The 15931-nt window shown below is 43.9% G+C and overlaps 1 protein-coding gene across 3 annotated transcripts in view; it reads right to left on the reverse strand.

Annotated features, from left to right (window-relative positions):
• Window positions 1–283: 283 nt before the first annotated feature.
• RASSF8 (Ras association domain family member 8) overlaps window positions 284–15931 on the reverse strand; it is a 73258-nt gene continuing 57610 nt past the window's right edge. For all 3 annotated transcript variants that reach the window (XM_015629017.3, XM_015629021.3, XM_015629018.3), the window contains exons 4-6: window positions 7720–8609; window positions 5610–5754; window positions 284–4523 (exon numbers count right to left, since the gene is read on the reverse strand). In XM_015629017.3, coding sequence (XP_015484503.1) covers window positions 4402–4523; window positions 5610–5754; window positions 7720–8609 — 1157 coding nt within the window. In that variant the 3' untranslated portion in view covers window positions 284–4401. The remainder of the gene's footprint in view (window positions 4524–5609; window positions 5755–7719; window positions 8610–15931) is intronic.

Genomic DNA, 15931 nt, shown 5'->3' on the forward strand with positions numbered 1-15931 from the left:
TGCCCTCACAAGCACCACACATGGGCACAAAGCTCTAACCAGTACCTGGTCACATGTGTAAAGTGCTTGCAAGACCACAGAGATTTAACATTCTTCAGCACTCCACTTAGAGACCTAAAGGCATTCACTGCATGCCTACATTGGTATTGACTACACACACTTACACCCAGCTCCCCAGTATTATTGCAGTAATTCCTTGCTGGTATAACAGCTCATACACCAAGCTTCACTTATTTAGTTTTCTACAAACATAGGAAAAAAAAAACCCACCTGAAGAGAGCTATAACAGCTTTCAATCAGTCACTATGTTGGCATTGAAAGCTTTATTTTGAAAACTTTAAGCAGCAATACTGAATAAATAGACAGAATGATTGTTTTGTCATCTCCATACAAGTGATGGCCTTCATCCAAAACATTAAAATACTGTAGCAAACATAATAAACATGCACATTTCAATGTTCTAAAAAAAACAAAACCAAACAAAAAACAACAAAACAAACAAAAAAATGAGGTGTAATATAAAAGTAACACTTTGACACTTTTTTTTTTTAATACAGTACAGACCATTAGAGACTATTTTCTGGAAAAAAAAAATCTGAATACAGTTTTGTTATTTACATGTATCATTAAGGCCCAATTCACTCATGTTAATGCACATCAGGAATTTATATGCTTCAAGGTAACTCACTAAAAATTACAAGATCGATGTTCCTTTGATCATATGATCCCAGTTCACTAAAATAATGCAATACTCTTCATGCTAAAAACAAGGCAATTGCTGCCCCAAGAGGAGATTTTTATTTCACTGAAGGATCTTCTTCCCTCTTACCTCATATGTTTGCATATTGCTAATGCTAGTAGTGGTAGTTCTCTTCTTCAAGAACTTCCTCCAAACTTGCCAGGATTTTAGAAAAGCAAGCCATCTCAAAGCTAAAATACCATTTCCAGAAGCAATTCAGGCACTTGGGAACCTAAGTCCCACTGAAAGAAACTGGGAGCTGACTTGTCAGAGTGGGACTTGGTTTCTCCCTTGCTCATGCATTCAGTTCACCTTAGCCTTAACCTACTGGCTTTTCAGATGGTCACCCCCCTCTTTTCCCCTAACAACTTAGCATCTCCAGCAAAAATAAACTGTATCCTCATGGATGAGAGAGGTAACACAGTTAATTTCCATTAGTAATAAATTACAGGAGTTCTCCATATAAATTCCCTGTGCACTGGAAAATAGTGCTTGTGTATTCAACTATATAATGCAAGCAAAAAACCCCATTTTTATCATGCTGCCCAATAAATAATATGGCACTTGTTAAAATTAGTAAGTGTAGCTTCCTTTCTGCTAATGCCCCAGGAGGTTTGGAACACTTCTGAAAATGGACTTTTTGTACAGTTGTAAAGAAAGAGTGAGTTTCTGCAGTTGATCAGAAGCAAAATTCTAAATGCTGTAGTGTGAGGAAATTTTCTGACTGTTACACATGAGTCAATTCACATTTAATGCAAGGGCATGCCATTTCTTTTTGGTTTATTTACAGAGAGGGTGAAAATGCTACGGAACTTCAGCCTGGGTGAAATTCAATAAGCAAGAGGAGTATGGTGGGGGCAGGGGAATTTGTCAGTGTCTCACAACTGGCAGGTCTGGATACCAAAGCCTCTCCTTGGCCACAGGAGTGGCTGAAGCTGCCAACGTTTTTCAGATCACCTTGACATGTGCCAAAGCCCTGGCAAGGAGGGACCACTCAAAGGGTGCTGCAGTGGTCACTCCTGAGCCAGCTCCAGGCTGGCCCCTGTGTCCAACAGCTGCTGCAGTCAGCAGGTGCTACTTTATTACTCAAAAGGCAAATTCTTCCCTTGATTCTATGACAAAGCTGTAATTCAAGACCTCCAAAGCTGCTCTTACTCTTCCTTTTAATCCTTTTTGTTCTCCTTCTGTATTACAGAATAACCTGGCAGAGAAAGAGAGCCCAAACCGACATCTGTGGGAGATGGACCAGTCACAGAATGACAGAATCATTAGCTGGGGTAAATATGCTGATCTCCTTTAAAAATACTTCATCTCAGGACAAAACCTTTTCCCCCCACCCCGATGCAGCATAATTTGGGCCAGACTTTGCAAGGTGCTGAGTGCCTCAGTTCTCTAACATCAAGAGGTGCTGAAGATGCAAGATATCCACTGGAGAGGGCCATTTAATTTCTGTAAATTGAACCCAGAATGTAAGGCATATATGCTCAAGTACCTTGGACAGATATTGTCCCCAAACTATGTATATTTTACACTTTATATATATATATACACACAATCTTTCTTTTTTCTTTTTTCTTTTAATACAAAGTTATGGGCACAGTAAACATGAGCACAGAATTGTGATAAACTAACAGTAAAATGGGTGAGCACTGCAAAGGTTCCTCAGGTAGGAATATCTCATTTTCCAGTTTGCTCACAAGGGAAGATGAAAAAAAAAAATGGCCTGATAAGTTAAACAGTAAAAATTCAGAGTCCATTTGGAAAGGTCCTTTATATATTCACAGCCTTATCTGTTGCTGTTAATCTAAATACAGCAGCATTTTTAGAATATATGGTGCCATTAATAAGTGGAAAGGAAAAAAAAATGCATTAAACACTCAAGAATCCTTCATCTTCTGCTATATCTTTTAAAACTTCCATTTGTCAGGAAGCTCCTTTTTTAGAAAAAGAGACTTAAATTAACATTTATCTGCACATCAGTTAATCAACACAAGAGGATGCTAGGAGTATTTCTCTATGGCTAAAAGCTTGGAGTTTCCTAGTAGTGGTAAAATCCTGACCCTGCCAAGGAGGACATCAGGAGCCCAAGTCTTCAGCACTGCAGTGAGGGCACAGTGTGCCCCTTCATTCCCTGGGCATCTCCATGGTGTGGCTGATGCTGTGAGTTGCTGTTAGAACAGGAAATTTAAACTAGGGAAGGCCCATCCCTAACTCATCCATGAGGTCAGCCCCCAACGCTTACAATGTGTTCCACTGATGCCAGTCCCTTTCTCCACAAACCTGGTGTCCCCTGCAGCAATCTCACTTCAAGGCCTGCAACCAACAATCTATTTGGGAGTGGATACTTTCTGCAGGGAACCCTTTTTGTCTAATTCTTTCTTAGCTTTGATTGCATTAGAGCAACATCAAGATGTGATAATGTTCTCTTTTCATATGTTTTGTGAAAAATGGCCACCAAATGTGTCAATCTTCTGCTTGGAAGCTTTACATTCTGTAAGTGACTGTCTTTCAAAGGGACCAAATGTCTCCACCAGGGAGCTGAATGAAATCCTGGCCTCACTCCTATCAATAAGAACTGCTATGAACTTCAAAGGACTCTGCCAGGATTCTTCCCTTCACAAAACTTGAATGGATTCTGGAAGGTTGGAAGTGGATACTTATTTGTGTTGTGTCTTTCTTCCCCTCCAACAGCAAGATTTGTAACAAAACAACAACACTGTAATGGCTAGTGAAAAAAAATGAAGTACAAAATCACACACAGTGAAAGCCTCCTACTGTCTTTTGGTAAGATATATGAAGACAACTTCTTACATTGTTCTTTTCTCAAAAGGCATATACAATGTGGCAAAATATTTCAAATATACATTCTATATAATAAAATATCATCTAACTAGTGCATCCTCAATCATATGCTGGAAATATTTTTACCAAGCCAAGGTTTAAAATCCATAAATCTTTTGAACACTAGGTGCTTCATTCAAGGCAGATACAATAGCAAGTAAATCCCACAAGCTCACTTTTCAAGCCTTAAAAGGTAGCAATGGATGGAACATGACATATGATGACCCACGACAGAAATGAACAAAGTTAGTGGTGAGAAACCACTGCAATGGTTCAGCACCCCTCAGAACTCTGCATTGCAGGTTGCTGTACTTGATCAGATGGGGAATGTTGGTACACACAAATTAAAGTCACCTTGTCAGACTGATACACAGCCATACGTGATAATTCACAAGTTAAAAATAAAAATATAAAAGGTCAACATTCACAGGTCCATTGACTAAAGGGAATAAATTAAACCTCAGATAAGTTGCATACACAGTTTCCTTCACTCTCAGTCTTCCATTTATGCCTATACAAGGAACAATACTTTCCCAAACACTTCTGAAGTGGCAAAAACAATGAAGGTTTTTGCACTCAAGCTGTGTTGACAGCAAGGTCATCCTTGCCAGTTATGAACTGAGACAGTTCCTGTCTCTTTAGCATCAGTGCACAGGGTATGGCTCCAAGTAGTGTTGGAGGAAGAAGAAAAAAAATCACACGGTGGTGTAACAAAAAAACAAAACAAGACAAACTTCTTCCATTCATCATTGGCAGAATAAAATAAAGTGTATCTTGTCCAGGGTACCTTGCTAGGTCCTCTCTAGAAGAGGTATGTACTGTCATACATAAATGCCCTCCGGGTTAAAACCAGATGACAGGGGGTTCTGTAGGATCCGAAGGTTACTGGGGAGTTGCCTCGATGAGCCGGGGCGCTTCAGTGACCCAGATTGAAAGGTTGGCTCTGCATGAGAAAAAGGCAATTAGAAAAGTCACCAGCAGGGGTGCACCTCTCTTCCTACAAAAAAACTAATTCCACGTGTAACAAACTACTGAAGTGCCTGAATAGGAAGTGAGAAGATCTAAGGTGCACACTTCCTACTTATTTCAAAACAGAACAAAACCCACACAGAAGAATTACCCTCCCATGAGAAACACGTACACAGACACACACTTATATGGTCATGTGCAGGAAGAGCTTGAACCTGTGACATAACTCAAAGCTTCAGCTTCCTGTCCACTTAGAAGAGTTCATCATACAAGTGCTGCATTTGTAGGCCTGGTTGTCTTTTCTTCTCTCCCCATCCCCTTGCCCTCCCCGTGCCTTTTGGTTTTAAAGTTTTCTGAGCAGAGGGACAGATCCAGCACAGGAGAATGCCAAAACAAAGAACCCCTTGGAAGCAGAGCACTGGAAAAAGCACACGACCGTGCTGGTGCTGCAGCTCTGACACGCATTCAAAACGCTCCATGGTTCTGCCCAGGGAATTCTGAATGCAGATGTGGGCACGTGCAGGCTGCACTGATCTCACTGGGGGCAAAGTCAATTCGCACCCGCCGTAACAGCCATCTGTGCAGGGCTTCTGCATGGCTGGCAGCCCAGCTGGATTGGCTCCTGTTCCTGTGTGGCTGCTGTCTGGGATTTCTTGGGATCCAGACACATTCCTTTTTCTGCTTTGACAACCTCCCCACCAGAAGAAGAAGAACCCAGATGAACAGCAATGTCAGAGGTACAATCACGTTCCGTGCTGGCAGCCAGCCATGGCGGCCACTCTTGAAAGCTGCAGGCTTAATGCGTTGCTGATGGGACAAACGTATGCCCCGGCACAGTGGGAGAGAAGTTCTCCACATGCTGCTCTTTATTTAGAGCCTGCTAAACCCTTGGAATGAAAAGAAGTATTCAACGGTGCGGCTCTCATAGTGTTTTAGTAATGCCTTCGCTAAGGGAGCATTCACTTCGCTAGGAGTGCCAGCATTAAGCGGCAGTAAAGGCACTGCCCGCCCCTTCTCCCTCCTTCCCTCCCTCCCTCCGAAAGCATTCCGAGGGCTGCACCTCTCTCCAGCTCCACATGTGGGGCCTCCACCTCCATGGGGTCTGCCGGCAGCACCGTCACCTTGGTTCCGGTTTGCTGGATGAACTGCTGCAGGTTCACCTGGCGCAGCTCCTTGGTCAGTTGCTCCAGTTCTTGTTCCCTGTCCTGCCAGGAAACAGAAAACATCTGCTGAGCAAGTAAAGCAGCATTTCATGACCATATTGACAGCTGGGCAACTAACACTTCTCCTTTTGATGAGAAAGCCTCCAGTTTTTAAAGCTCAAATGCAAATTCAAGAATTGAAAGGTATTTTAATCTTGTATTTTATAAAGTGAGTCAACACTCACTAGCACTTACTAGAATCACAGAAGCAATTAGATGGAAGAGACCTCTGAGATCATGAAGTCCAACCCATGACCCTAATTGGGCTTTTCTTAATGTATTTTATTTTTATATTGCTTCTCGGATGACTAGCAGCTGTTTCTCGTACCACCTGAGAAAAACTTTGGCACACCAGCATATAAAGATAATAGTGTGAATGCTGAAAAAATAATCAACTGGGCAGCAGCAGTCTGGCACCAAGTCTTACTTCTTCCTGAAGTGTCCAGCATGGCTCAGACAGCTCATTTAATTATTCTGATCTTAAAAGGAATAAAATTATTTTCTCTTCTTATTATTTGTATTTTCTATTTAAACTTTTTTGGCCAGAACCTTCTCATTCTGCAACGGTTTTGAGCAATGAAGCCAAAGCCTGGCTGGTTCCCCACCCCTTCACAGCACAGATGATCATTTAGGATCTTTCTATGCACTTCTGTCACAATACGCAAAACTTACAGCTCTGCTAGATTACAACAGTCTTGGATTATTATTATTCCCACACACAGAGATTGAGCCGCTTCAGCAGATATCTTTAACTTTAGGTACACAATAAAATACTTGTCTATTTCCTCCCCTGCAAAGCTCCATAATGCAGAGCTCAGTTTATTTTCTTGTGGACTTCCAGATTTGTGCACCTTTAGGCATAGAACAAGATTGGAAGATCTGAATTGAAGGGGAACTTTCCCAAGAAAACCTAGACTACGAAAAGAACCAAGCCAGAAATATTTTGAACTATATCATAGACTCAGTAAATGTGACTGAGGATAGATAAAACACAAAGAAGACTTGAACCTTTCCATCAGTGCAAATCCTTAAGCACAGCATGTCTGGGAACTTAGCATAGATAAACATGGCCAAAACTGCTTACAGTTTTCATCCATTTTGCTTTGGATTAAAAGATTGCTTTTTTTCCCCCCTCATCACCTAGTAAAGAAAGCTCATACTGACATGGTTCTAAGGCAGGAGTAAGGATGCAAAATCCTTACATATTCACAATGGAATCACCTTAATGCCACTGCAGCACTGCAGAATATAGTAACTGTGAATCCTGGGAATCAGCAAGTACTATAACTACAACTCCAACCACAAACAGTGGTGCCTTAGGACGATCTTACGTGGCACATAAAAATCTCAGGAACGCCAATCTTTCCTCCACCTCATCCAGCCAGCAGCTGGAGTTCCTTTGTTCCTTCATGCTCTATCAAGTTCCAATTTATATCATTAACTTTAGCAAGGAAACAGGGATTGGATTCCCTTTAGACACATGTGCCACAAATGCCTGAGGTGTAGAGAAAATAAAATTCTGAGCATTAGCAAGTCAGCCAGGAAAAGACAGATGCTGTTCTTTAAAACCAAAGCCCTGCAAGGTTGCAGGTACTTTACTCAACTCTGTACCTTTCCAGGTGCTGCTTTTGGACCGTTGTTTGTAATTCATCTCTTTTGGTGGCAGACAAACCTATCAAAGACCATAAGTTTATCCCCAGAAAAGGCTACGATGGTGCAAATTACTGCTTTTCTTCTCAGTTTAAATGAGCAAGTTTAAACACAGGTGAAATAAAAACTGTCTGCTCTTCAAAAAAAACCCCCACAAACTGAAATACATTTTGAAAAGGAAAGCAACACTTTCCCCCTTTTACCCTGATTCACTTTGGAAACTTTCTTGTGTTTTCTTTCATGGGCTTCAGATTTGTGTAAGAAAAACTTGTCACAGTCTTTGACCGTCTCTAGCTATGGATAAAAAGACAGTCTTACCTGTAATCGCTTGGTAGCTTGGCCCAAAGACCTTTCTACCGCTTTAATGCCATTTTCCAATCTCAGGCTTTGCTGGCCCTGAATATCAATTTCTCCCTTCACCTTCTCAATCTTTTCCTTGACCTCTTCTTCATTTACTTGGGACTCTTGAACTTCCCGCTGTAGCTTCTCTGCTTCAAGGCCACTCTCCATGTTGTGGATCTGAGACACATAGTCCTTGAGCTTGCTCTCACACTCCAGGATCCTCTGCCTCATCTCCTGTAGCTGCTCCGTCAGCTGCTTTTCATTCTCCTGTTCGATCTGCAGCTCGTTTTCCCAGAACTCTTCCTCTTCAATCTCCACTTCATTCCGTTTGATCTTCTGCTCCAGTTTGAGGATTTCTTCTTCCAGGCTGGCGTTGTATTTTTGCTCCCAGTAGCGGATCTCGGCTTCGTTGGACTCCAGCTGCTTCTCGATACACTGAAGCTTCTCCGTCTGGAGGTGGATCAGTTTCTTCAACTCGTCCGCTGTTGTTTTACAGTTGTTGAGCACCTTTTGCTTGAACTCGGATTCCTTGCTCTTCCCGAAGATGTCCATCAGCCCCTTGGCGCCACCGGTGAAGGTGAGGGATTTCCTTTTCGGCTCCCTCCTCTTCATGGCCTTGTCCCCGGGCGGCCTCAGCTTGGCCAGGGGCGGCAAGCTCTGCCGGTACAGAGTCCTCTCGGGGATGCGCGCCACGCTGTCCGACGTGGGCCGCTCGCTCAGGGAGGGCCCGGTGCGCCGCAGGATCAGCTGCACGTCGCTGGCGTACTGTCCCCACTTGTTGAGGGACACGATGGGGTTCTCGTGCGGCGCCAGGTGCCGCTCCGTGTCCCGCCACTTCTCGATCAGCGTGTAGCGCCCGGTGCGCCCTGCAAGGGAGCACAGCGTCAGCGCGGCCGCGGGGGGGCGCCACCGCGCCGCGCTCCGCCCGTGAGGGACGGCAGCAGGACACGGCGGGACACGGCGGGACGGGACCCTCCCGCCCTCCGCAGGCTGCTTCAGAACACCTGTCCGTGTCGCAGCACACGCTGCCTCACTCACGGTGCCCGCACATCACCGAGTTCGCCTCCAAACCCCCTCTGCGCAGGGCGGGAGCGGCAGCAGTGAAGGATTGACACCGTGAGAACCGGCAGAACTGCGCAACCTGGCTGCCGTCAGGCTGGGAGGAACCTATTCATAGAATCACACAATGGTTTGTGTTGGAATGGACCTAAAGATCATCCAGTTCCACCCCCCTGCCATGGGCAGGGCCACCTGCCACTATCCCAGGTTGCTCAGAGCCACATCCAGCCTGGCCTTGGACACTGCCAGAGACCCAGGGGCAGCCACAGCTCCCCTGGGCAACCTGTGCCAGGGCCTCAGCACCCTCACAGGGAAGAATAAAGCAAGTGACCCAGCAGTGTTGGTAACCACCACATAAATACACCCAATGCAAACCTCTAGACCAAGAAAACAAGGAGTCCCACATCTTTCATACAGCCACGTACAAATGTCAAATGTGGAGGCAGTGAGTTTGCTGTTAAACTTTCACCAATCAGAGGCAGCTGTTAATGACTGACAGAGCCTTAGTCCCCTGTTCGTGCCCTCAGTCGCTGATCCAGCCCGGGCCACAGCCTGTGGTGCCCGTGGCAGTGCTGCTGAAGTGACAAATCTTCACTGAGCAGAGCAGCAGAGGCTGCCTAAACTGCAAACAAGCAATCGGGGTCCCTCCACAATCTTGTCATCTGTAACAGCAGCTCCCAAATCCTCACTGGGGCAACTCAGCCTTCAGGAAGAACCTTTCCTCTAAGTGTTGAAAGTTTTTCTGAGCGCTCTATTGACAATACTACTTAGGTTCATGGCCTCATTTTTGTTCTTATCAAACACACTTAAATTCAGCTCAGCAGTCTTCCTCCTCCAATGCCCCTTATGGTATATTTTTCTAAGCACTCACACTATTCTGAAATATAGCATTCTCCCATTCCAGAAGAGCTTCCCCTATTAAAGTAACCTCACTTAAAAGCTACAACATTATTTACAAAAAGATGGGAAAGATCAACTGCTTTTAAAGCATTTGATGCCAATGAATTTCTGAACAGCTCCACAATTGCCATTAACCTTAAAAAACATCATTAGCTACTTTAATACATTACCCACATTCATTTTCATGAGGAATGATCATTCAAGTTATTTATTCCAGCACATAAAAGCCTGAAATATCTGTCATATATGCAACTACAAAAGGGAAGAGTTGGAGGAAATGTAGTTATCAGTGGAAATGCATTCAGTGTGTTCCCTTACCTTGTACTACCTGCCCAATCCTCACATTTTTCTCAAAAGGACAAAAACATCCTAATCTCAGGCTGGAGATCTGTGACCTCCAGTCATAACACTCACATGAACTCCTCACTTCAGATTTACAGGAAACAAGCTGCACTGTGGTGATTAATGCACTGTGCACCCCTCTGGAATCAGACACTGCCTTCTGAAGAGCTTCCGGAGTTACAACTACTGTGTTGGAAATGTTCCTCTGCTCTCACTTTCTCACAATTAGCTCCCAAAGCAAAGAATAAGAACAAAAATTATCTGCAGAGGCACCACCTGGAGAACAGGTGGCTTTGGCTCGCCCATCCCAGAGGAATTGGTTGGCATAGTCAGAGACCAAAATGTCCACATTCACTTCCAAGTTAGGAGTGAGGGCTGAAAGATTTAGCTGATGGAAGTCAGCAAAACAAGGCAGGCAGCATGAGAACAGCAATCCACCAACCTGAATGCCATATAAATTAATTACATTATATAATATATAATAATATATCTGGGGGTAGGGACTGGGGGAAAAAAAGGGAAAAAAACCCCAAACCTATCAGCATACTAACATGCTTGGCAAACACTCTCAGAAAGATATTTAAGGCTTATTTTAATAAAGTTCTTTAAAATCAAGTTTATAAAGGTATATGGTATAAAGTGAGAGAATTTTGCTAATTCACAATATTGCAAATTGATCCATGAAGACTTGTAGTTTGCAGTAGGCATTGGTATTGTTACAGGAAAAATAAACCTATTACTGTTTGCCATAGCATATGAACAATAAAAGAAGAGAAATTAAATAAAAACATACCCCAGGACAAAGGCTGCACTTCACTGCTCTGTTTTGTTCATCTTAGAAGTTTCCAGCTTGTAATCATAGTTGTGCTACTAATGTTCATGTTGTGTCAGAAACAGTCAAGTTCAAAGAAGTCCTGAAATTCCAAACTGAAGTAGGTACCACTAGGGGAGCGAGCAGAGTGCAGTTCCTATTCACTCTGCTATTAAATTCATTACTTAAAAGAAATGTAACAGGAGAAAAGAGGAAAAAAAGGAAAATAAAAAAGAGGGTGGAAGAGAATAAAGCTCTAACAACCTTGACCAAAAGTAAATTAAAGAATTAAGCACAGACTTGCCAAGAACTATTTTCATCTTAGCTTAGGGTTCCAAACCAGCACGCAGCCCTAAATAATGAACTCAGCACTCAAGTTCCACATAAAAGAAAGTGTTTTGTAGAAGTAATACTTGCACAGTTCAACAACCACACCTGGGGCTCAGGACTGCCTCTAAAACAAAGCTGTTCTCTTCCGAGATCATTGCCCAGCTCTAGTGCTCAGCCTGTGCATGACGCAGATTAACAATACCGAGACAACCACAACTGTGATGTTTGCCTGCATTAGAGGGGATTAATTCACAAATGAAAGGGTGAATGAGTTAATTCAGAACTAATGACAGAGTATTTCAAAACACAGGCGTCCCTATAGCAAACTGCTGGTTTTGATGTGCAGCCACCACTGACAGGGAGAAAGCAGCTTGCCTGGGTTGTTGACGAGGAGCAGTTCGACACCTGCATGCTGCTTCTTGCCCTGTGTGTTGTCACAAGCTTCTAAACACAAAAAGCACCTGGCAGAACTCAGTCCACCTTCATTCATGTAATCTTATTATTATTCAAAAACTAAGTTACAGTTGCATTCAGGTGATGGCCACGTATCAGCAATGTATGGCATTCCTTAAATTGCAGTGTGTTTCTCCCAGCTGAATATTATATTGAATCCCACCCAAAATTTTGCAGTATCTCCAGGGAAGGTTCAGTGACCAGTTCAGCAGTGAATACCCCTAAAACTTCTGAAATAAAACTTTTCTTTAACTACAACTAGAACATATTGGACTACAAAGCCTGGAAAGGTAGAGAAAACAATCCAGACAGGCAAAAAAAGCACAAGCAATGCTATGTTCTTTGGTTTCCTCTTCATAAAACAGGGATTCAGGAGCTGGAGAAAGCACAGAACCTCCGCACTGTATTTCAGGTCCAGCTACTTCATGGGCAACAGGGGAAAGGCAGTTCTGCCTCACTCTGCTGAGCCCCCCCTGCAGGGCTGCATCCAGCCCTGGGCCCAGCACAGGAAGGACAGGGAGCTGCTGCAGCCAGGCCCGAGCAGGGACACCAAGGACATCAGAGGGATGGAGCAGCTCTGCTGGGAGGAAAGGCTGAGGGAACAATTGGGATTGTTCAGCCTGGGGAAGAGAAGGCTTTGGGGTGACCTCATTGTGGCCTTGCAGTGCCTGAAGGGAACCCACAGGAAAGATGGAGAGAGACTCTTGACAAGGGCCTGGAGTGACAGGACAAGGGGGAATGGCTTCACACTGACAGAGAGCAGGTTTAGATTGGATATGAAGAAGAAATTGTTCCCTGTGAGGGTGGTGAGGCCCTGGCACAGGTTGCCCAGAGAAGCTGTGGCTGCCCCATCCCTGGCAGTGTCCAAGGCAGATGGGGCTCTGAGCAAGCTGGGATGCCCATGGCAAGGGATTAGAATGGGATGATCTTTAGGGTCCTTTACATTTCATGCCATTCTGTGATTCGGTGGTTACTACATGGTCCCCGGAATGGGAACCCTACATGTACCATATGGTATTACCATCTTAAACAATCACCAAGAAGTTGTATCTGTTTTGAAGACAGCAAATGACAAGCAGATAATAACAGAAGCAGATATATATTTACATCCCTAAAGCACACTGCAGCTGCACAAAGGGCAGTGTCAAGGTTAACAGGTTAAGTTTCCACCTGCAGCTCCCTAAGCATACAAAGTTATCACAGGTTCTATTAATACAGGATCACCTTCAAAAGAATAATTTATTTCAAAACTGACAGACATCAAAAAAGGAAATATATATGGACTCCAGAATGCTGATGTTCTGACAACCTGCAAATAGCTGTCATGAGTGGTTTGAACCTGGGTTTCTTATGACATTAAATGGCAAAATGCACTTGGTGTCCTAGATCTGGCTCTGCTGCACAGCCAAACACAAGCTCTGGACCCAAGTGCCCAGGCTATGTGCCCAACCACTGTAGTCTTAGCTTGGGATTGATGTAATTTGCTAATTTAAACACAGATTCCATCACAATGAACAGTGATTAAACTAATGAAATATAGGTACTAGGTAATGAACATTTTTTTAGACTCTCAAGAGGCAGATTTTTAAGTTATACTCCATGAAGGTAATAGGACAACATTACTCACTTTAAGCTCCTCTATATGCTTTAATATTTGCAGCTGACATAGTAGACAGAGCAACCACTTCTGCTGCCAAAAGTGAAAATGAAACTCCAAAGGAAAGCAGCAGTAGCAACACTCTTGGCAGTGAGAGGTCATCAATTCCCTTTTTCAGGACAGAAATGATTCATCCCATTACTCACACCCAAATGTCTATCATCCTCTACAAGCAAAGCATTTCAGGCACTACATTTTTTTTTTTTTTCAATTTTTTTTTTTGCTATGCAGGTAGTATTATATACACCATGAAAAAATGTACCTGTGCCTTATCATTCCCATCAGGCTACAAATGTTTAGGCCAAGCACCAAGCAAGATGCATCTTTCCATTAAGTGTCTCCCATGCTTCAGAGCCAGGACCTACAGCAGTGAGTCAGTGCAAGCAGGTGAATCATTGCCCTGGTCTCACATTTCTGGGAAAAGTGGTGGGAGGAGCACTCTTAAACAGGAGGGTACCTCTCCTTCTCTAGAAAAGGGGTTGGGGTGGGCAGGAGCCGGTCTTTGTCACCAGAGGTGATAGAATAATTTAGGCTGGAAAAGACCTCCAAAATCAATTGAGCCGAAGCTGTGCCCGATACCCACTTTGCCACCCATCCCAGAGCACTGAGTGCCACATCCAGTCATTCTGTGGACACTTCCAGAGACAGGGAATCCAAACCTGCATGAGCAGCTCCATCCAATGCTTAACAACCTTTTCCATGAAGAAATCCCTGTTGATGTCTAGCACGAACCTTCCCTGGCACAGCTTGAGGCCGTTCCCTCTTGTCCTGTTCCTTGTTCCCTGGGAGCAGACCCCAACTTCCTCTGGCTGCACCCTCCTGTCAGGGAGTTGTGCAGAGCCAAAAAGGTCCCCCCTGAGCCTCCTTTTCTCCAGGCTGAGTCCCTCACAGCTCCTTCAGCCACTCCTCACAGGATTTGCTCTCAAACCCTTCAATGCAGCCTTGCTCCCAGTTTCTCCTCTTTCCCTGAGACCACCAGGATGCACTCAGTGCCAGGAGGGCTCTCTGTCAGGCACATTCCTAGCTCCCATTTTCCCCAGGGGTCCCATCACCTTTGCTGCACAGCAGCTGTGCCAAGGGCCTGCCCTGCAAGGTGGCACTCTGGACAGTCTTGGGGGAAAAAATAAGGTAAGAAAAGAAAATCTGCACCTAAGACAGAAGTTTTAAGACAGCCACACTAAAAGGGAAGTTGCACTAGTCTCAGTCTTGAGCTGAATCTGAATGAGCACCCCAGACTTATCACGGTGCATAATAAGAATAAACACACTGTGACCTGCCTGTACTCAGGTCTCCATGGAGGTAAAGCCAGACCTGCCAACACTTGGCTCAAGCCAAACCCAGACTGCCCAGAGCACTGAAAAATGCACACCCTCCACAACATGGATACAGCTTCCTGACCCACTTGGTTTCCCAGAGACAGCCTTCCAGCCCTAGGCTGTCTTCCTTAACAAGGCAGTGCAAAGAAAAAGCAACTGCATGTGGGTAAAAATCTTCTAAGAACTCTTAATATGTGAAACATGTGGGTGAAAATACTCTGCCTTACCAAATGGACATGAACATTAACTCCTGTATCTTTAACAGCACAGACAGGAAGGTAATTGCTGGCAATTATAATCAACTCAGGATGATTTGAACTCAGTATCTTTGAAGTATGAAGCTGACATTTCATTCATTATGTGATACTTAAGTTAACATCCATAGCAATTTTTAAAAAAAGTAATTCTGGCTACCTGAGAGTTCATTAAATACCCAAGAGAAAAAAAAAAAAAACAAACCTTCAAAATAGAGGTTAAAGTTCACATTACTCAGATTTCTTAACTCATGCTATATTCTGCAACCACAGGTATGAAATACAAAAGAAAATAAAGAGTGAGAGGAGTCCAGTCCTAGGAAGAAATACCCACAGACTCCATTGAAGGTCTGCTGAGTTCTCCAGGCACAGCCATCTCTTCCTGCCTCTACCAGAACTGAAGCCATAGTTCATTACTGTTATCCTTGCTCTCAAAAAAGGAGTATGCAGGAGTTTATCACAACCTGACAGAACAAAGCTCTCAATCATCACTTCATACTTTCAACTGCCTTTTTTCCAAGCTCCCTGCGGTACCACACCTATTTTAGAGCTGTGTCCTAAATAGGTGAAACAATGTGGAAGTTTGGCTGAGGTCACACAGCAACATGTGGCAAAACACATCCAGCAGTCCAGGTCCCTCTTGGTGGGGTTACTGTCACCAAATTTCTGAACCGGAAAGTTTATGTGATCACATCATGGGATCACCACAAAGCACAGATTTCTTGTACTTATTATCCCTCTTAAATTCACTGTTTGAACTGACAGAGAATGAAATCTTGGGGTTGAAAAAACAAAAGTTTTAAGCAGATCCTTAGCAGAGACAACTCTTATTACCCAGGTTGCTCAGAGGCCCATCCAGCCTGGCCTTGGACATTTCCAGGGATCCAGGGGCAGCCACAGCTTCTCTGGGTAACCTGTGCCAGGGCCTCAGCACCCTCACAGGGAACAATTTCTTCCTCATATCCCATCTAAACCTCCCCTTTGTCAGTGTGAAGTCATTCCCCCTTGTCCTGTCACTATACGGTTTTATAAAAGAAGTGATTCAATCTTTCCAGATACAACTCTG

This window comes from Parus major, chromosome 1A (assembly GCF_001522545.3).
Source record: "Parus major isolate Abel chromosome 1A, Parus_major1.1, whole genome shotgun sequence".
Classification (NCBI taxonomy): Eukaryota; Metazoa; Chordata; class Aves; order Passeriformes; family Paridae; genus Parus; species Parus major.